Source organism: Colobus angolensis, unplaced genomic scaffold (genome assembly GCF_000951035.1).
Source record: "Colobus angolensis palliatus isolate OR3802 unplaced genomic scaffold, Cang.pa_1.0 Scaffold6, whole genome shotgun sequence".
Lineage (NCBI taxonomy): Eukaryota > Metazoa > Chordata > Mammalia > Primates > Cercopithecidae > Colobus > Colobus angolensis.
This window is the reverse complement of record NW_012119598.1, coordinates 11,953,488-11,974,854: the sequence shown is the minus strand read 5'-3', so window position 1 is coordinate 11,974,854 and position 21,367 is coordinate 11,953,488. Positions and strand designations below refer to the sequence as shown.

At 43.4% G+C, this 21,367-nt stretch overlaps 1 protein-coding gene across 3 annotated transcripts in view; it reads left to right on the top strand.

Annotated features, from left to right (window-relative positions):
- The window catches only part of NEDD9 (neural precursor cell expressed, developmentally down-regulated 9), a 200,788-nt gene that overhangs the window by 168,971 nt on the left and 10,450 nt on the right, over positions 1-21,367 (top strand). For 2 of the 3 annotated variants that reach the window (XM_011962689.1, XM_011962688.1), the window contains one exon: positions 2,205-2,651. The exons of the other annotated variant lie outside the window; for it this stretch is intronic. In XM_011962689.1, the coding sequence (XP_011818079.1) occupies positions 2,205-2,651 (447 nt within the window). The remainder of the gene's footprint in view (positions 1-2,204; positions 2,652-21,367) is intronic. 3 annotated transcript variants of the gene reach the window in all.

The window sequence follows — 21,367 nt, the reverse complement described above, 5'->3', positions numbered from 1 at the left end:
CTTCAGTACCTCAGGGTGCTCTTGGAGTTGGAAGTGGCCCAATTCCGAATACTTTGAGCTGATTTGTGCTGATGAGATCTGTAGCCCTTTGCCTTTCTACTGTTTTCTGTTTCTCTTCTTTCCCTTCTTTGTAGCCAATATAATTGCACAGCTACCAACCCCCAGCTCTCATACAACTGGCCCGACTCTGTTACTTCTGATTTCATGTAGGGGCTTCCCGATTGCTGAATGGGCCCAGAATAAAGGGACAGACAGAGACCAGAGTGGTCAGCTCTCTCCCCACTTAATAATCTCAGTACAACTCTGGTGGAATCATTTCCTGGAGGTCATTTTAGTAAAAGGACCAGAATCTTGTCCTCTATAACTCTATGATTTCTCTTGTGAAATACAGAACACCCAAAAGATGGGAGAAGAGAAACAGAGGCAATTTTAGGATTATGACACCATCCTTAAATGGTTCCACGAACAGGATAAACTGCTGCCTGATTTTATCTTTATGTATGTGAACTTTTAATTGTTAGATGAAACCCAACGCCTCCTGGAATATTAACTACCCAGTGAATCCTTCCCCTGAAACACACAGTCCTCAGTTTCTCTTTAGCTTCCCTGGCCACTCACCTCTCTGTGTCCCACACTTCCTGGATCTCATAACTGTCAAGAAAAAGGACTTCAACCTTATTCTTGAAGAGTATCACAAAGCTTCCTGAGGACTGTCCTCTATGGCTTTATCTCCTTTAATTGCCCTGGCTAAGAGGAACCTGGCTCACAGCAGCAGAACTGGACCTTCCCAACTACTGAATAGAGGGCAGATCCCTTCCACTGCACAGCCCTCCAGAGTGGAAAATGTGCACAACCCGTGGCAGTGGGGCTGCCACAGGGGGGTGCGAGTGGTGCAAGTCAGGCTCAAAGAAATGAAAAGCTCAAGGCTGAATGATCAAGTCCATGTCGCTAGAGAAGAAAACAGAGGGCAAAAGTCCAGACAACCTCAGCCGAAAATCCCATGAATATGTCATGGTATGAAATAAAGTCACGAACCTGCCCCATCCAATCTGCAATCCCTTCTTCCCTAAATGAGCTCCACCTCAATGACATTAAGTGCATCCACACATCTTAACAAAGCACTAGAGATCACTTTTAGTGTTCCAAGGGCTTGTGCTGAATCAACAACGTCCCCGACTTCTCTGTGCTCTGGGAAGGGGGCAGGCATGCGGGAATGACTGCCCGCGTGCTGGGAAACTTTACTAACGCCAAGAAATGAAATCTTCCCAGCCTTTGAAAGGCCTCCAAGAATGTCAGCACGTACCGCCTGCCCACTCTCTGCTGAATGCCTACTTTGGCTGTCTGCTTAGTACTGAATGTGCCAGACAGGCCTTCATACAAAGACGGAGAGTGCGTTGGACCCATGAAAGGGGAAGGCACAGCTTTTCCAATGTGAATGGCGAGATTCAAGAAGTAGGTGACGAAAGGGGAGGGCGAGGAGGGGCCCTCAGGAAAGGTATGCATAAAAGACCGAAAGAGAAGAGTTGGCATCCTCCTACGTGTTAATAAATTCGTTGTCAAAGCTGGAGATGTAGATGACTGCCGGCCTATGCTCCATGCTTGATGGCATGTCTATACACCTTGCTTGTAGATTCTCTCTGGATCTGAGGCTTCTGTCATCTGAGAACAAGAATTTCTAAGCCCTGCCAAGGCATATATATGTGGACTTCTGTTGATTTTTCAACTCCAAATATAAATGCTATTTGTACTGTGTTATTTGGGATTTTTCTTTTACTCTTTTCACCTCCAGTAGAGAACAATATTAAGAAATGTTCATTGTTGTACATCTGAATATCTCGGGATTTTTTTTTTCCTTAAGCTCACTTTAAAAAAGGAAGAAAAACATTTTGTATAGTGAACCATGCTCTAACTCTGTAACAGTGCTACTCATAGTTCCTTGGCACGGCATCTCCTGCTAGAGGAAAGAACTCTTCTGGTGTTTTGAGCTTTTCCAAGGAGGCAGTCTGATGTCACTGGTGGCAGATGCAGTGTGTATGTATCTGTCTTTTGTCTGCACCATCTGTTTTTCTCCTTAGAGTCTATTGTTCAGATTTATGCTTCTCTCTTTCCAGGAAGTGTGCCTTTCCATAAGAGCATGGGCCTTAGGTGCTAAAGGGATCGACCCAATATTCTAACACGGTTTCCTTCTCTTCCTTCTTTCCTAGAATCTTATGGCAAGGGCCTTATATGACAATGTCCCAGAGTGTGCCGAGGAACTGGCCTTTCGCAAGGGAGACATCCTGACCGTCATAGAGCAGAACACAGGGGGACTGGAAGGATGGTGGCTGTGCTCCTTACACGGCCGACAAGGCATTGTCCCAGGCAACCGGGTGAAGCTTCTGATTGGTCCTGTGCAAGAGACCACCTCCAGTCACGACCAGCCTGCCTCTGGACTGATGCAGCAGACCTTTGGCCAACAGAAGCTCTATCAAGTGCCAAACCCGCAGGCTGCTCCCCGAGACACCATCTACCAAGTGCCACCTTCCTACCAAAATCAGGGAATTTACCAAGTCCCCACTGGCCATGGCACCCAAGAACAAGAGGTATATCAGGTGCCACCATCAGTGCAGAGAAGCATTGGGGGAACCAGTGGGCCCCATGTGGGTAAAAAGGTGAGTAAGTGACTAACTAAATCTTTGTTCCTACTTATTTTTTTTCCCATTGCACTTGGAGCATTTGGAAATGTTCCCAAAATAATAACTTGAAGCTGCTAAGAAGTAGATATAACCAATACCTTAGCTCAGGTATCATGTATGCATGATTTTGCCGTTCATCCATCATTCAGCAAAACCTCTTTGAACTACCACGTGCTGAGTATGGTTGATTTCCAGCCCTCCTAAGTTCCTGTGTCATCCTGGGTTACATGGGTTATTAAACTGTTTCTCTCCATCTTTCTCATACATTAGCTTCTAAGCCTTCATTCTCTGCTCAAATAGTTTCCTATCTTTTCTGTTTCTTCATGGAGTGGAACAGACACCAAATCTCGTACAAGCCTGATGATGCAACAAGGATCCTCCCTTGGCCAAAAGCTGAATCATGACCTCGGTGGCCTTCCTGAACAAGGAACCCACCCAAAGTAGTGAGAGTGAGGAAACTGGGAGTAGGTCATGCTGACCAACTCATTCTGTAGAGTTATCAGCTTAGTTTGACTCATTTAAAATGCATAGATACCAGTGGAATTGGACTGAAGTCATCCTCCTGTCCTTCAAGTCATTCTTATAATAATGCCTGAGGTAGTGGGTGAAAACAGTGGAACCTGGATATTTAAGAAGGAATCAATTTAAAAATACAGTGTGGGGGGGGCTCTGCAACACCCTGTATAATCCCAAATACTTTAGCAATTTGAGGTCAATAGAAATTCACTAATTGAACAATGAATGTTGAGCATCTAATATATTTTTGATGCTTGTGATACAGTGCTTAATTAAAGATAAACAAAGCCCTGGTGATGCTTACATTGCTGTGGGGGAGACAGAAGCAACCAAGAGAATGCTAGGTAAGGACATGTGTTATCAGGAAAATAATGTCAGTGGACTGATCGGGGTAATATCCACAACCAAGATGATGCTTATGTGAACATCACAAGGGAGGGATTTCCTCTTTCATTTACTGGCAAATGCCAGTGGGTCCTGCAAGGTTTGGTATTAGGAATGAACCACTTTAACTGGATAAGAAGATATCCCTGAATTACAAGAGGAAAGATGCAATTACATACCAGAAAGAGCTTGTTGACCCTTAGAACACTAGCTATAGATCTGCCCTGTCCCAAGTAAATCTAATATGAAATCTGATTTTACAAACCTCTGTAAATTAGGGAGTATCTATTTGATGCTATTAGAATCCTCGGTTGAAAAAACAAAGGATTCCTTTAACAACGAAAGCACTAATGCATTTTTGGGTACATGGAGAGAGGCAGCCTAGAGACCCAGGATCAGGGTAGTGCGGAAAGCCCTTGGTGTTTGGTAGGGGAATGTGTCAGGGCCACCACCCTCCTGCCCTCCCCATCCTGGCCATGTCACCACCCCAGACCCTGACTGTGCAGGTGGATTCCTTTAAACAACAAAAGCACTAATGCATTTTTGAATCACCTTTTTATATAAAAAGCATGTTTTACAAAATAATTCTCAAGAGCACGCATGTGGCATGAGCTGAGTGCATGTTCCTTAAGAGAGATTCCTCAAGGGTGGTTCACAGCTTTTAGACTTGTACTGCCCTGACAATGATGCCTGCCTAGAGGTGATAAACTGACCTGTGGCTTTTCAGTCTTCCTTGTCCTAGGAATTGTAGATTCAAAGAGAAAACGAAACCTGGCCTCTATCTCCAGAGGGGAAAAAAACAGTTGAAAAGTGTAACTATAAATAAATAACTTCTCTCATTCTTAGTCCTGGTTGTTTGCACCTTAAAAATAGCTCTCCCACATCTGAGCCAGTGTGAGGCAGATGGGGAGGCCAGAACAGGAAATGCTTAGCGGAGAGGTGGTGGGCTCTAAACTTTCATCACGGTTGACTTTGGCAGGAAGGTAGCGTGTTTTCCTTTTTAGACCCAACCTTTTCAGCTCCAAGTGGGAGAAGCCTAAGCCTTCAGACTTCTTCCCCTTGCATCTGCTGGGACTGCCCTGCAGGCTTCCCCCATGGCTCCCTGTCCTTCCAGAGGGCAGAAATTTTGACTCATCTTCCCTTGGATTGATGTCAAACGGCTTGGGTGCTGGGGTGACCCTCAGGCACTCACATTCCATGTTTTGTTTTACTTTCTTTAAGTCTACACTCAGTAGAACATTTTCTGTTTAGCAAAAGGTAGATGAGTCCTGCAGGAGGAAATCAGCTTCTGAAAATGACCTGTGCCAGCCCTTCCAGGAGTTGCAGCCAGGGCTGAAGAGTAGGTCATGCCTGAAGCATCGCACAGTCAGGGTCTGGGGTAGTGACATGGTCAGGATGGGGAGGACAAGAGGGTGGCCCTGGCACCTTCCCTGCCAAATACCAATGGCTTCTCCACAGTATCCTGATCCTGGGTCTCTAGGCTGCCTCTCTCCATGTACCCTAGACCAGTGGTTCACACCCATGGGAGTGTGGTAGCCTCTTCCTTTCTTTTCACTCTTCCTCACTTCTCTTCTCTCTCTCTCTCTCTCTCTCTCTCTCTCTCTCTCTCTCCCCGCCTCCCTCCTTCCCTCCTTCCCTCTTCCTTCTTTCCTCCTTTCCTCCGTTCCTTCCTTTCTTTCATAGTGGAGATGGCTTATCTGCTAGGAGGTGATTTTAGCCTTCCTGGCAATTGCAACTGCTTTAAAAAACATCTGTCAACATCTTCCTGAGTATAGGATATTCTCAGTGGGTGGGAATCGTTCTAATGACTTAAGCCTAGGCCCTAAGCGATAATCCCAGCGCACTGGGGATCAGGCGTGGCTTATTCATTTTTCTGAGTTTGCATTTTAGCAGTTTTACTGACTTGCTTAATGAAGCAATTTGCTCATTTTCTCTTTAAATATTTCATCTGTAAGATAATAGTGAGCCCAGAACTAGATATGCTTGATAGTTTAAGCTATGGTCTTTAAAAGCTCTTGAATAAGAAAATGAGGAGGCAGTGGAATCTTATTCTGAACCACCGGGGTGGGGTTTAAAAATGTTAATGGGCATAGAATCACCCCTAGAGGTAGGGACAGTGAGTTTAAATGCAGATTCCCAGGTCTTTCCCTCAGAGAAGCTAATCCAGTAGGTCTGGTTTGGGGCCCAGGAATCTGCCTCTTATTGAGCTCCTTGCATAGTTTTGGGGGCGGTGGCCTAGGACTAGATCTCGAGAAACACTGTAAAGGGACCATGATGGGACATGTTCCAATCTGATTATGATTTGGGACTTTCCATAGTTCAAAATTCTCTTGATATTGCTACAGACTGTGGGCTTTGGAAGTTTTATCCAGCACTGCTTTTTTCTACTAATGAATCACTTAAGGAAAAAAAAAGAAACAAACAAACAAGAGAGACAGTGAATTCTGCCTTCTATCACTTCAACTTTGCTCTCTTGGAAACTCCAACCTCTACCCACCCTCTTTTATCCCCTCCACACTAACTGACATTCATCACTTATTAAATCAGCATTTAGAGAAAGAAATATGTCATAAAATCCCCACCCTTTCAGGAAACAAGCAGACAGTATGAGAACTGTGGAGAGAGTAAGGCCTTCAGGGTTCAGCTGATGCTGGGTTGTTTCTCCATAGCTGTATATCCTTTGGTAAGTTACCAACCATCTCTAAGCCTTGGCTTCTTCATCTGTTTTATGGGAACGATCCTAACTACTTCATAGGGCTGTCATGAGAATTAAATAGAAGTATACATAGAAAGTCCCTGACTCAGTGCTTAGCATGGCAGGGGCTTAAAAGAATGCATTCCCCTCACCTTGCGCTTCTTTTCTCAGAGTTTATTTTCTACTACATCAGCCCTGTTGTGTTTCTTACTACACACCGAAGGTACAAGTGCTTTCTTGCTAACACATATGCTGTGCTTTTTGAGTGTGTGGCTTTCTCTTTGGTTCTACAAGAATTCTGCAAAGGTGGAAAAAAACTCTCCAAGTTATCTGAAAACCATATACGCTGACACCTTTACTTAATTTCATTGGTCGTTTTCACTCTGGGTTTTGTGCACAGGGCTGTTTTATCCATTAGACATTGTAGGCAACATGCCCAGTGCCTATAAGAATGTTTGAGAGCTGAATAAAAGATCTTTTGGCTCCAAAATATGAAACACAAAAACTGCAAAACAGAAATTAATAAACATTTAAGCCAATGTCTAGGAAACCATATCATGTCTACCCCATTAATTCTTCTATTTAGGGCTCATAACTATTTCATCATATTAGAAAATAATATGTAGGTTATATTTTTCTCACTTTGCAAAGATTTCTAAATATGCATCGTGATTGCCAAGAACCCATAGGCAATCCTAAATTAAATGAGTTACTCATAGTCGAATAATTTGAAAAGCTGAATTATAAAAGAAGAAAAAAGTTTTCAATTTTTAACAGCAAAAGTTCTACTTAATATGGGATTGTGGTTTGGCGTAAATGAAACCTACAAATGTCCAAACCCAAAGGCCTAAAAAGATCTAAAATCGTCTCATTTCTCTGCTTCAAAGATCAGTGAAATTGTCACCTGAGCTTATTCATTTCACGGTTGATCTGCATGGGAAATTATGTATGCTTCTCTGATTATTCTTTGGATGTGTCGCTTTTATTCTAACTGCTGGAACTATTTGTTGTACCTCTTTTGGAAGATCAGTTTGGGGCTAAATTACAAGCTCCATCAACGCAGGGGCCATGGCTACCTCCTGACTGCTTATAGGCTGAGCACTTGGTAGAGCATCAGCCCACAGATAGCAGCCCAGTGAACCAATGAACAAGGTGGAAGCGAGAATCAAAGTGTTAAATTAGAGTTAACCTTTAATTAACTGAAAGGTGGTTCTGATCTTATCACACATCCACCCTCACACGCTGCTGCTCCAATCCCATGGTCCAGCTCATTACCATCTGGTATGAGAGGTGTCAGATTATATACAGTCACTTCCCCTCGCTGAAGGACCTTTCAGAATGTCACTGCCTGTGTGCTGTAAGCGTAATTATTCATACACAATAAATGAGTACCTTGACGCAAAGCATGAGTGATACAAAGTTGGGCTTATCCGAGAGTTTAACTTCTGTGCATTTTGCCCAATTTAGACAAGATTAGTTAACTCCTCTGTGGTCACCTAAGGAGGAAAACCAGCCTTTTTTTTTTTTTTTTTTTTGAATCAGGGTCTCGCTTTGTCACTCAGGCTGCAGTGCGGTGGCGCCATCTTGGCTTACTGCAACTTCCGGTTCCCGGGTTCAAGCGATTCTCATGCCTCAGCCTGCCCAGTAGCTGGGACTACAGGCATGCACTACCAAGCCTGGCTAATTTTTGTGCTTTTAGTAGAGACGGGGTTTTGCCACCTTGGCCAGGCTGTTCTTGAACTCCTGACCTCAAGTGATATGCCCAATTCAGGTTCCCAGAGTGCTGGGATTAATAGGCATAAGCCACTGTGCCCGGCCTGACTTTTTCCTCTGAGGAGAACTTCCTTTCCATATGTTATGATTTACCTAAAATGCCTTTCCCATCTATTCTCCCAGTGAACTCCTATCCATTCTTTAAAACCCACTCCAAGGTTCATCCCCTTCATGAAGCTTCCTCTCGGCAACCCAGCAGTTTCTCCCTTCTCTATGGTCCCAGAATATGTTGTATATTTCACTGATCTCAAGAGCTTCTTAAAAATGGAATGGTCTGATATAGCAATGCGTTTGATGGTCTAGACTGGGGTAAGTATTGCTTTGAGGTGGCACTTGGAAAACTCAAGTAGTATTCAGATTTACCAAGATCCTATGACATCATCTTTAAGGACCATTTTCTACCTTCCAAAATGGGTCACAGCCAAATGTTGGCAGGAAATGATTCAAAGGTTTTAGCCAGGTCTTCCAGGCTCATTCCTGAAAGGTAATGTAAGAAACAGAAATAGATTAGCTACAATGTTTGTACCTTCCTAGACACTGAGTCATCACAAATTACACACATACACGTACATACACATACACACACACACACGCAGACACCCGTAAGCTGTTGGCTAAGGAACAAGGACTTCCCTTATTGGAATTTGAGGCATTGTGAAATCTGGTTGCCCAGAGCGACACTCAGATACTAGGCCACTAAGTGCTATATATTAGCAGCATGACTTGTCTAACAACAAGCAAAAAATAGGTTTAGAGGAAATGAAAGCTTCCAGAAAAGTTAAACCCTGACTTCACCTCACTTTCTCCTATTCCCTGCCTATACACACACAAAATACATACACAGCCAAAAAATACTTCTAGGGCAGAGGGTACTTCAGTTTCTTCATTTATAAATCAATAAAATACAACTACGTTCCAGAATTGTACGTTTCTACATAAAGATAATCCTAATTTAAATGAATTGTTTGCCTTGATACATGGTTTTTGGGGCCATGCAGAGAACTGAACTTGCCATCTAAAATGTCACCCCTGAAGTTTCAAGATACATTTTAATATTACACAAAACTGGAGGTCATTCAGCACTTGAAGGGCAGGACTTTATGAGCTCACTTTGAAAATGAGAAGTATCTTTTCTCAGACAAGTCACCAAAGCCAAAGCAATGAGCAAACTGTAACACCCCTCCTTAAAAATTAACAAAGGTCCTTTTTGTTTGGCCAGTGCCAAAGCCTTCAAACTCAGTTGCACTTCGTTCTAAAGTTTATAGATAATGCATATTTCTAAGAGTGCATTAGTAACTTCTTATAAACCCACACCAAAGCAAACAGAGGTTAACCCTCCTTTGTTAATGGTTTCATGCTAAGTGACTGTGCTTATCAGAGTGAAGAGGTAAGAGACTGCTTTAATATGACGTCTGGCTAAGTAGGAGAACACTGTATTTGTGAGAGAGAGAGAACAGAATAAATTTATTTATTTAATTTCATGATAAAACAAACAATATTGGTTGAACGCATCTTTTTTTGAGACAGAGTTTCACTCTTGTTGTCCAGGCTGGAGTACAATGGTGCAATCTCGGCTCACTGCAACTTCTGCCTCCCGGGTTCAAGTGATTCTCCTGTCTCAGCCTCCTGAGTAGTTGGGATTACAGGTGCCCACCACCACGCCGGCTAATTTTTGTATTTTTAGTAGAGATGGGGTTTCATCATATTGATCAGGCCGGTCTTAAACTCCTGACCTCAGGTGATCTGCCCACATCGGCGTCCCAAAGTGCTGGGATTACAGACATGAGCCACCGCGCCCGGCCTGGTTGTACAAATCTTTAAAAAAAGACTTGCTTGAATACATCGTGCAAAACGCAGAACTAGAAACTGTCAGCAATCAAAAGCACTTCATTCTAACTAGCTGTGCCTTAAACGTTGTCAAGATTAACTTCTAGAGAGACGTGCTGCTCCTGTTTAAAGTGTGTCAATGCCTGTTCTTCAAAAGTCGGATGTAGGCCGGGCGCAGTGGCGCATGCCTGTAATTCCAGCACTTTGGAAGGCCGAGGTGGGTGGATCACCCGAGGTCAGGAGTTCGCAACCAGCCTGACCAATATCATGAAACCCCGTCTCCACTAAATACAAAAAAATTAGCCGGGCATGGTGGCGCATGCCTGTTAATCCGAGTTACTTGGGAGGCTGAGACAGGAGAATCGCTTGTACCTGGGAGGCAGAGGTTGCAATGAGCTGAGATCACGCCATTGTACTCCAGCCTGGGCAGCAAGAGCAAAACTCCTTCTCAAAAAAAAAAAAAAAAAATAGGATGTAACTCCACTAACATTTGAAGAGTACCAAGAAGTCCTCTCTTTAAAGGGATCCCATAGTATATTAGTTTTTTGAAGCAAAGAAGCCTTTAGCAATGCCACAATCACCTCTGATTTATTTGATTAATTTTTGTAATACTTGGTTTTTTTAAAGCATGGCACACTTAAACCAGTTATTTGTTGGAAGAGTTTTTGTTTTCAAAGTCACCACCAATTGAATGTGCAGCCTTCACTGGTGTCATTACCCCATGCTTCCGTCTCATTTTGCAAGATAGTTTTAGAACCAGAGTGGGGGTGACCCCAAGGCAGCTCGAGCCTTGGCTCCATGTTAGGGATCCTAGAGAAGTACTACCACCTGATCCTCTCCACAGCCTCGTGAGGTGCACTTCACAGCATTCACTGTTCAGAGGAGGGAACTGAGGTCTGAGAAGGAAATTCACTTGCTGAAGTTAACTTGCTGCCTCCAGTGAGAGGACTGATATTTGAGCCCACGTCTGTCTGACTCCAATGCTAATGATTTTTACATCCCGGCTGAAGGATGATGTCGCCAAGCCCTTAAAGAAGAAGGCGTATTTGGACACCTCATTAGCAATTTGGGTGCTAAATCATACCCTGTTGGCAGGATGAATTAAAGTTGCTGCCCAGGGCTCCCACCTCAGGTCCAGGGAGTAGCCTCAATGCTGAGGGAATCTGAATTAAGGAGCATGGAAGTTCCTCCCACCCAGCTGAAGTGGGCAGTTTCAGAGTGGGCTGATCCAGGAGTCCCGAGCAGGTCACTAGGGTGATGTCTAGACTCCAGTACCACTGAGAACGTTGCCATGTTGGCTTTCTCTGCCACATGGAAAGACTGTCTTTTCTTTTTTTTTTTTTTTTCTTTTTGAGACAGAGCCTCACTCTGTTGCCCAGGCTGGAGGGCAGTGGCACAATCTCGGCTCACCACAACCTCCACCTCCTGGGTTCAAGTGATTCTCCTGCCTTAGCCTCCCAAGTAGCTGGGACTATGGATGTGCACCACCATGCCTGGCTAATTTTTGTATTTTTATTAGAAATGAAGTTTCACCACGTTGGCCAGGCTGGTCTCGAGCTCCTGACCTCGTGATCTACCCACCTCGGCCTCCCAAAGTGCTGGGATTATAGGCGTGAGCCACCACGCCTGGCCTAAGACTGTCTTTCCAAATGACTTCAAATTCCTCCAAATGGGTAACTTCATTTAACCAGGTGGAGGCACCTCCCAAAACACAAGTTACCCAGTTTTCAAGTTGTGGCTGTCATATAAGGAAGTAACTTTTTTGAAGAGAATTTACTTGTGAAATTAGAAAAGTAGTAGATTTCTGGAAAATGTCTAACATGTATTGCTAGTGTAGGCCACAGGGCATCGAGAAAGGTATACCGCAGCACTGCTGGCCCAGCTAACCAACGGTCTCCTTGGCTTCTCTGTCATTAATAGCCTGAGTAACTAACTCCACTTGAGTTCCCTCAACTGTGAAATGGCAAGTGACGCTTGATTGTCTCTAATGATCTTTGCTAAAATTTTATGATGCAGATATCCTTATCTGGTTCTTTCTCAGAATCACTTTAACAGTTTAATAAAAATGGCCTGACATCAAGAGTCTTTTTTTTTTTAAAGAAAAGATACTCAAGCATTGATTATAAATTTCACTTGACCCTTAAGTTTTTGCAGATTTTTCCCACTCTTCCTTTAGGATCCAGCCCACCATCCCATCCAGAACCACAGCGCACTTTGGAAGACAGAGCCAAGCCCAAAGACAGCAGGAGCAGGCAGGGACACAAGGAGGCAGGGGCTGGAGTGTGCTGAGCCAGTGAGAATCAGTCTTTGACAGACCCAGGTCTTGTACCCAAAAAAACTTCCAGAGTTCCCCACTAAGGAGCACCCTCACCCCTGTTTTGTTACCAAGAGCTAAGAAAGCACTTCATCCTGGAACTCATTGTTTTCTGCCCATTTTCCCCTATTTAATCCTATTGGATTTTGCAGAAGACATTTTAGGCCTGGTGTCTCTGGACACGACAGCCACCTTCAGAGCAGGCACCAAGTTCTGCCTCGTGAGTGGTTGGGCTCATCAGCTACTGCCTCTCTTCTTCCAGCGAAACCATGAGAGTTCTCCTATTTAGGAGGAAATGATACCAATCGGCATTTGGATCCCCAAATTCTCATCTCTCACCTCCCCTCCATAGTCCCATTCCCATTAGGGCAGTCTGCGGGCATCTCTCTAAAATCCATTTCCCAGTGTAGATGTAGTGCTCAGTGTCCTGTTGAATTTATCTGGACATCAGAAGAGCCAAAATACCTGTGCTTTTTCATAGTTTTCATTCAAAGAACATTTCAGTCCATGAGACAGAAAAAAAGAAATGGCTTTGCTGTATCCAGCTTGTCACAGGCTTGTATTTGGCATTGTTCTGAGAAAGACCTCAACCACTTGTGAAACCCAGATGTCATTTCCCGTCGTGTTCTTTCATGTTAAATGCTCCTAGCTCCTCACTGGTGCTTGGTCACTCTATAACTAAATATTGCTTTAGCACTTGCTACACAAAGAGCTTCCTGAAAGCAGCAGGGGAGACATGCTAGGGGCTTAACAATCGGGGCACTGTTTCCATTGAGCGGGTTTGCTGCCCGATGCTGTGTCAAATGAAAGTGACCCAAGAGCGCCACTGCTCCACTTCTGAGCTTCCAGTTGTGACTTTTTCCTCGCTGGGGAAAGAAGCTGGCTGTGATTTAGATGTGGCTAGCAAAAGGTTTGGTTCTAGCATAAAATCAGGCATCAGAACGACTTTGAAAGAAAGTAAATCACCTCCCCAAATACATGGGAAAAAAACTTCATGAGCACAAGGGAAGCATTTGGAAGGGTTAACCATGGACACGGCTTACGAGGGTGTATTTTTAAGGCCAGATTCAGTTTTCATTATATTGTTGCTATGCAAGTAAATAAATGAGCTCACCGCTACACCCAAGCTGGGCAGAACAAATTTACAGAGAATTAATAAATCCAGACTAGGCAACATGTGGCTTTTCCTCTGGTCATAGAAAAGCAACTAGTACTCTTGGATTTTAAACAGGCAAACCTCTGTAGCTTTACAGTTTCTGAAAACTGGATCCCAGTTCTTATGGGTAGGCAGTGATAATGGTAATGTTTCTTTTCCTTGGGTTTTCTTTAAAGGGAAGGGATCAAATAGTTCATTTAAGACAAAGAGGTTATTATAAAGTCTAATAAATACTGTGGTAGCTCTGTTAATGCTTTTCAAGGGCATTTAAGTGAAAGAAGTCCTTTCCAACAGGCAATTTTGGAAAGCTAAACACTCTTGTTAATTCATGAAACACAAAGAGAGATAATATAAATAAATCAGGGGCTGGGGAGGAATTAGAGATAGACAGGAAGCAGTCAAATTTTACTTCGCACATATGCCAAGAAAAGTGCAAATACATGACTGTTAATCAGTAAAACATACTTTTAAATTCAGAGAATCATAGGTACTATGAATGGTGAGGTTATAAATCTGTAATCATTAGGGCACATGGACATTTTTTTAACTTCTCACCAATTACCCATTGTTATTTCCTGAGCACCTCCTGGGTTACCTAACTCCTGACTAGGCCTTAGGGAAGGACACAAGAAGCTGATTTCACACATTACTGCTCTACTAAATTCATGGGTAAACTCCACTGGCCAATAATCAAGGCATTATCTATATTGGAGGCAAACAATTGCACAATTCAGGCTATTTGTAATGTTGCTTTGGATTGTAGAGACTTAGAGAATCATGGGACATAGACTCTAGAACAGGTCTGTGTCCCATCATTCTCTTAGAAGAAAACCTTTCAAGTACTATTTCTTATTGTTTTTTAAAATCTTGTTAAAATGACAAAATGTATATATTTTTATAATTTTTAAATTTTTGATGCATACAAAGATAGACACAGATAGATAGATAATGTAGAAGTATAAATAATAAGTCACTGGAGCATGACCAACTAGCGAAGTTACCCAGTCTCCTCTCCATCCCATCTCTCTGTCTCTCATCCACTCCACCCAATTCTTCCTTTCAAAGAGTAGGATTTTTCTGCTTCATTTTTTTACTGCTTTGTTCTTACTTAGGGTTGCTGGAAGCGATGAGAAGTCATGATAAGTAGGTGGGTGACCCACAGGGCTGGCATCAGAAGGAAACATAGCAAAACATGGTAGATATGAGGATTGCTGTGGGGAGAAGGATTGGCCTTTGTGAGTGACAGCCGTTTGCTCCCTTCCCACTTCGCTTAGTGCTCCGTTGAGCTAGCAGCACGCAGCTGAGAAGTTGAACTGCTCCTGACCACATGGCCTTTGCTGCCACTGCTCTGCCCCTATCCCAGGCACCTAGCCAGCTCTGTATTAAGGAGGTGAAGTGGATGCCCAAGAAAAGAAGTGCCCCCAAGGAGACTTGCTGAGACCTTGAACAAGTGACACAATGTGGGCAGAAGTTGTCTTGATAGAAAATGCTTTGTTTTTAGGCATTCCAGAGAGATGGGCAAGTGTCCTACTTCTTGGCGAGATCCTCTAAACAAACCCAGCTTGTGAACCTCCACTGAAAAGATCTCATCTGATGAGCATTTTAATAAAGTGTCCTGAGTTTGGAGCCTTGCCATCTTTCTCTTGGATAAATATCTTTATCTCCTAGACTTGGAAAAACACATTTTCTCCTAGGGTTTCCCATTGGTGTATCTTGAGCTGCTCTGGTGATAACCGTAATAATGCCAATACTGATATGAACAGCAGAAAACAGTAACCCAAAGAACTCTACAGATGATCATCAAGGACCACTGTCTCTTACCATTTGCTGCTTCGATTTAAAATTCTCACAGCCTCTTAGATCTCACTTTGAGCGCTATACATTCCTAAAGATTAATTTCTTTCTATCTGACTTAAATTTAGGAATGATTAAAACATGATTAATGTTTTCTCCCATGATTTGATCATAAAACATTTTGAAAGGAAACAGCCTTGAGATCTGTGATTACTAAGACATATATAACATTCTTACCGCATTAGAAAGCAAGAATTGACTGTTGCTTGTCTTGTTCCTCTTGTCTTGTCCCCTGAATTCCTGTTTATCTTTGATTGTATGTCGGACATTGCATTTTTAATACATTTGTAGAAATAATGTGAAGCCTATAAAGATGTTTTCTGCCTCCAGAGAGAATTTTGTTTCCTTCTGCCAGCCTCATAGGCTAGCATACATCTGATTCCATGCTTTGAGATGTTCTGGCAACCCTGATGTCTTCAGCCTGTGCAAGGGTGGGTTTACTTCCAGTTAATCCTTATTTTGGATACGGTCCTTAGGGTTCCAACCCAAAGTCGGGGGTGGTTTGGGGTCCCTACTTTGGTGAGCCCTATAGTTCAATGTTCCCCCTTACCCAAAGAAGCTGTAGAAAACCCAACACAGTCTCCCAGGCACCTGTTTCAGATCAGCAAAAAATAGCAAATGCCCCCAAGGAAAAGCAGTCTAACCTCTATTAATTCTTCTCCCAAAGTTTGACCTAGTTATTATCCTTTAACTCTTGACACTATTAAGAAGATCTTTTCTAGCTTTTCTTCATTTTTCTAAATTGTCTTCAGCAAGATGGTTAATTCAATTACCTAGTTCATGATTTCTGGAAGTCAAAGTCGAAAGGTAAAATCTATATAGCCTAGGTAACAATTACAATAACAATAGCTAAGGCTTATTATGGCTTTATGCCAGGTACTTTATGTACTTGATCTCATTTAATACTCATATAGCCTATGAGGGAAGTATAATTTCTATTTTACTTATGAGAAAATAGGCTTAGAATGGAACCTTGGTGCTCATAGCTTGTGAGTGGTAGAATCGGGATTTAGATCCAGCTCTGCCTGAGTCCAGCTTCTGTTTGTCAATCACTTCCCTCTTCAGACCTAATTCTTCCAACAAGCAACAGAAAAAGACCCAGTGGGGCCATGGCCTCTGGCACACAGCTTCTCATGAACGAGCCTATCACACATCCCCAGAACTAAAGCAAGCGTATGTTCCTTCCGATGTCAAGGTAAAAAGCAGGGTTTGTTTTGGTTTTTCTTTTCCAAAACACTCCTCCACATGGCTCTGGTTTGTGGTTAAGAAGAACCCAGGTGTTCATGTCACATACTAGCTCAACTGGGGAAAAGGAAACCATCCAGCAGCCCTCCTTGCCCTCCAATAGTGGCTTCACCCAATTTGAGGTGCATTCTTCTACAGTTTCTGATTTCTCAACTTCACCTAACATTCCCTTGCCTTCTTGGCTCCCTCTCTTGCCCAACACTACCATGCATGGCTGATAGGGCACCGTTCTGCCCCGTATCCCATGGGTTCTACTTAACCCAGAGCTGGCTTACCTGGAAACCAAGCTTATTCTATACTGGCAGACCTCACACCATCTTGCTTAATAGCCTTCAGTTTTCCTTTAGTTGATTAATGTATCACTCAATAGAGTTATGCAAGATCTACTGTGCTAGACACTGTACTAGGCCCTGTGGTTTATATTTAAATGAAGAAGGAATGATCTTTGACTTTAAAATGCTGGAAGAAGAGATGAGATGCATCGAGACCGTCAAACCACAAGTGATTAAGTGCCATTAGAGATGTGTGGATCACTGGCTCAGGGAGTTCCAAGGACAGAGACATATTATCTGTTTGAGAAGGACTTGATGGGGGAAAGGCATTCAGCCAGGCCTTGAAAATCAATTAAAGTTTGAATATGAGGAAAGAAAGAAGAGCGTCTCAGACAAGGACACGGCATGGATGAAGACACAGAGGTGTGGGCGTGCAGGGCATCTGTGGAAATGGACAGCTCAGTTCTCGCCGAGGAAGGGAGTTGGTGCAGAGCATGGGGACCCTGCCTTCAGAGGATTTCCAAGAGGAAGGAGGGCAAAAATACACAGATGAAGGCAAAGGCTGGCAGCCCAGAGGCCAAAGACATGTTTAGTTTGGCCAAGACACTGTTTTTAAAATTTAAGCCAATTTTGAAAACCAGGTTTCACATAAAATTCCAAATTTCTGGCTTCTCCTGAAAACATGAAAGATCTGGCAACACAAGGCACAATGTCGTCCTCCTTTCGGTAGCAGCACCAAAGCCTGGCTTGTTTCTTCCCTACACCCTACTTGCTCCGTCCTCGAGCATCTGACTATAGGACCCTTGCTCTGCTATAGGTACCAGCTCAGGGAACACAGATGCAGAAACATCAGAAAGAACCCTAAGGGCCTCTCATCCAGCTTGCTGACTGTCATCATGCTGGTTCTCAGACCACCCTATCTCTCTCTGCTACCCAAACACAGACCCTCTTCTTTAAAATTTCAGCACGCGTGGCTTTCAAAGTTATGAGGCATGAAAGTGTCAAAAGCATCTCCAAAAACTCATGCCGCCAGGATCTGAGACTCAAAACAGTGTGGATCAAACACCATCAAAGTGTGGGGAGGGGCAATCCGAGTTTGTTTTCTTGTTTTTATGTAAGCAGATTAATTAGAAAACTAACATAACGCCAGTCTTTGGGCTTTTGATCCTATCCTGCCGGGACCCAGACTTGGAGATGTATTAAATGGATTCTTCCTTTTCTAAATGTCTGCAATCTGCCCTTCTTGACTTCATAGCTCTTCTCAAAGTCTCTGTCTTGGACCCTCCTGTTAGTTACTGAGAATGGCATACTAATATCTGAGAAAGGTTGAATTCCTCCTAGGGACAGAAAATCCACATATGGAAAGTGCAAATCCTGTGTCGAGTAATCACTAAAGTAGTTGCAGTAGCTTTGGGTCAGAGAGCCCCAGGAGACCTCACAATTTAGCCCCCTTCCTGGCAACACTAATGAATTAAGAGGTCAGTTTGGTAATTCCAAAGGCTAAGGCTTTGTAACTATAAATAAATACATAGAATGAAAGGAATGTAGAAAAAAAAAAAAAAGCAAACAGAGGGGGAAAGGAAATGAAAACCTGACTTGATTTCATTGAGAAAATTAGTTTAAAAATGCCCTTTGTGTAGCAATTCCTTTAATGCCTCACCGAACAAATGCCTAGGAGAATTCTTCCAAACTTGAGGTCCCCTTAACCAGACCTTGGCGTGCCTGTTAGACCGAAGTTCGACAGTTCTGGGAGGTGGAATGAGGAGAGATCACAGGAAGGTTTTTGTGTACTTATGTCAAGTGGCAAGAAAAAGCCTTAATGAACCACAAAACTGGAGACTTGGTAAGGTACAGCTCAGTCAGCACTTTTCCTCTGAGGAGAGAACACACAATTGGCATGAAAGTGACCCAAGCAACAGGTCGAGGCAGAGAATGTCCAAAAGTAGAATACTTCCAGCTCCCTGATCTTCCACACGTCACAATGCGGATTGCTGCACTGGACTTGCCTGACCAGATGCAAAATGCTGGTCCCATTTAAATGCCATTTGTGGACCAACGTGAATTAGATGGTAATGTCAGGAAGGCTGGAGGGGGGGCAGGGGCTGCTGTATCTAGTTGGCTTTTTCCCCCTGTGGTTTTCACCATCTGTTTCTTTGAATGCATAAACAAGGAAAATGACTGGTTTGGAATGCACAGTTTTAAAAAAACCAGATGACCACAGGCATCCTCTAAATGAGAAAGAGAGAGCAAGTTGGGGTCCTGTGACATTTGTCAGGAAGTGAAATGTTAAATACCGGGAAGCATTAGCGCTCTCTGCCAGGGAGGATCCACAAAGGCAAGGAAGCACTTTGGCGGTGACCCTGCCTTCCTTTTCTGAGGGCGTGCTATGTGTTTATATGTCACCTAGTGCTATTTTCAGACACCTATGCCACCCACTCTAGCTCCCAGCCCCCTTCTGGGTTTTTTGTTTGTTTGTTTGTTTGTTTGTTTTGTTTTGTTTTGAGACAGTCTCTCTCTGTCGCCCAGGCTGGAGTGCAGTGGCGCAATCTTGGCTCACTGCAAGCTCCACCTCCCAGGTTCATGCCATTCTCCTGCCTCAGCCTCCCCTACAGGCGCCCGCCACCACGCCCGGGTAATTTTGTGTATTTTTAATAGAGATGGGGTTTCACCATGTTAGCCAGGATGGTCTCAATCTCCTGACCTCGTGATCCATGCGCCTGGGCCTCCCAAAGTGCTGGGATTACAGGTGTGAGCCAGCGCACCTGGCATGTTTGTTTGTTTATTGAGATGGAGTTTCACTCTTTTTGCCCAGGTCTGGAGTGCAGTGGCATGATCTCAGCTCACTGCAACCTCCGCCTCTCGGATTCAAGTGATTCTCCTGCCTCAGCCTCCCAAAGTGCTGGGATTATAGGCATAAGCCACTGTGCCCGACATGCCCCCTTCTGTTTTTTAAACAAAAGAGGAACAGTTAAGTTGGACTTCAGCATAACCAGCCTTGGTTTTCCATTAGCATTATTGCTAAGTTGGCAACCTTGGATAAAATCCATTCTTGGAAACTTTTAAGCTGAACAAAAGCTGCACTATGAGCAGGTGCTATGATAAAGCCAAAACAGTCCTCTAAGTAGAGGGGCTGATGAAATAGACTAAGAGGAGATCTTCATTTCTCTCCTGGACAATAGTGAGTAAAAAAAAAACAAAAAATCATATAAGGGCATTAGGAACACAGTGTGTTTTTCTTTAGCAAAGGGCATCCTGCTTTAAAAAGGAAAGTTTGCTATGCACAATACAGTGGCCACTCCATAAAGTGGTTCTGTATGCTCCATGAGGTCCATGCCAACAGACCTCAAAGCAATAGGTTCCTTTTTTAAACCCAAGACAGTGGAGAGACTTAATGGAAATTTTGAGTGCATACTAATCTCCTTTACCTTCACTGCAAGAAATAATCAGTTGTAAGCACTAGGGATTTAAAGCCAAATTGAGCTCAGGCATTTTTAGAGCCCCTGGGGAGAAGGGCATTGGTACATTTGGCTGAGTTCCACCCATTTCAGCATAAGATGGACGTGGAGCATTTTTCACATAGTTTTGTAGGCGGCCTGACGCCAGAGTTTTCACTTCAGAGAAAGGATAACAAGTTGATGGTTTCTTAGGGAACAACCAACTCTTCCTAATTTGCAATGTCTGGTCTCCTCAAAGATGTCGTGGGCAATGCTTGACACGGGCACTGTTAATGACTTGAGGGGTGGGCGTTAGGCAGAAACAAGACCCTGCGCATTTAGAAGCTCTTGGAGGATCACTTATGTTTCAAAATGAGTTAAGTTCAAATAATTTTTTGCTGGTGCTTAGCACACCAATGAAGTATGTAGATATGAAAAACAGGAGGCTGTTAGGTAAGATTCGTTTTGTTGGCACTGGTTCCAGATGCCAGCATCGTGATGAACGCTGTTTGACTTCTGACATCCCTTGACGTAGGTACTGTTGGGGATGTTTTCTTTCCTGGTGGAAATGGGAAAATGATTAGAGACCAGAGGTCAGGAGATCTGAACTCTGTTCCCGGTGCCTCCCTGGCTCAGTACTTTGTTTGTTTGATAAGTTAGATTGAAAGCTCCCAGAGGTTTCTAAGGATAGCACAGTTTGAGCATTGGCTTTGTAAAAGTACTCTGGTGAGCCGTGGAATTACAGTTATAATCATCATAATAATGTCCAATGAAGAGGCATACTGAGGAAGGCATGAGAGGAATTTTAAGTGGCTGAACTCTATTTGCATTATTCGTTTTACAAATCGTTTTAGAACCTTAAAGCAAATTTCAGTATGCGGTACTTTAGATGCAAAATGCTCCCGTAGGACTTTCATAAGTTACACGCAAGTATCCCTTAAAGTATATTTTAGAAATATGCTTACAGTACATCAACTCTATCTGATGAACTCTGAGATGATCACAAGGAAGGGTGACAGAGATATTTTAGGGATATGTTTCTCATTGGGATTCAAGAGGGATTTAAAATTTTACTCACCTGGGCCAGACGCAGTGGCTCACGCCTATAATCCCTGCACTTTGGGAGGCCGAGGTGGGCAGATCACCTGAGGTCAGGAGTTCGAGACCAGCCTGACCAACATGGTGAAACCCCGTCTCTACTAAAAATACAAAAAAATTAGCA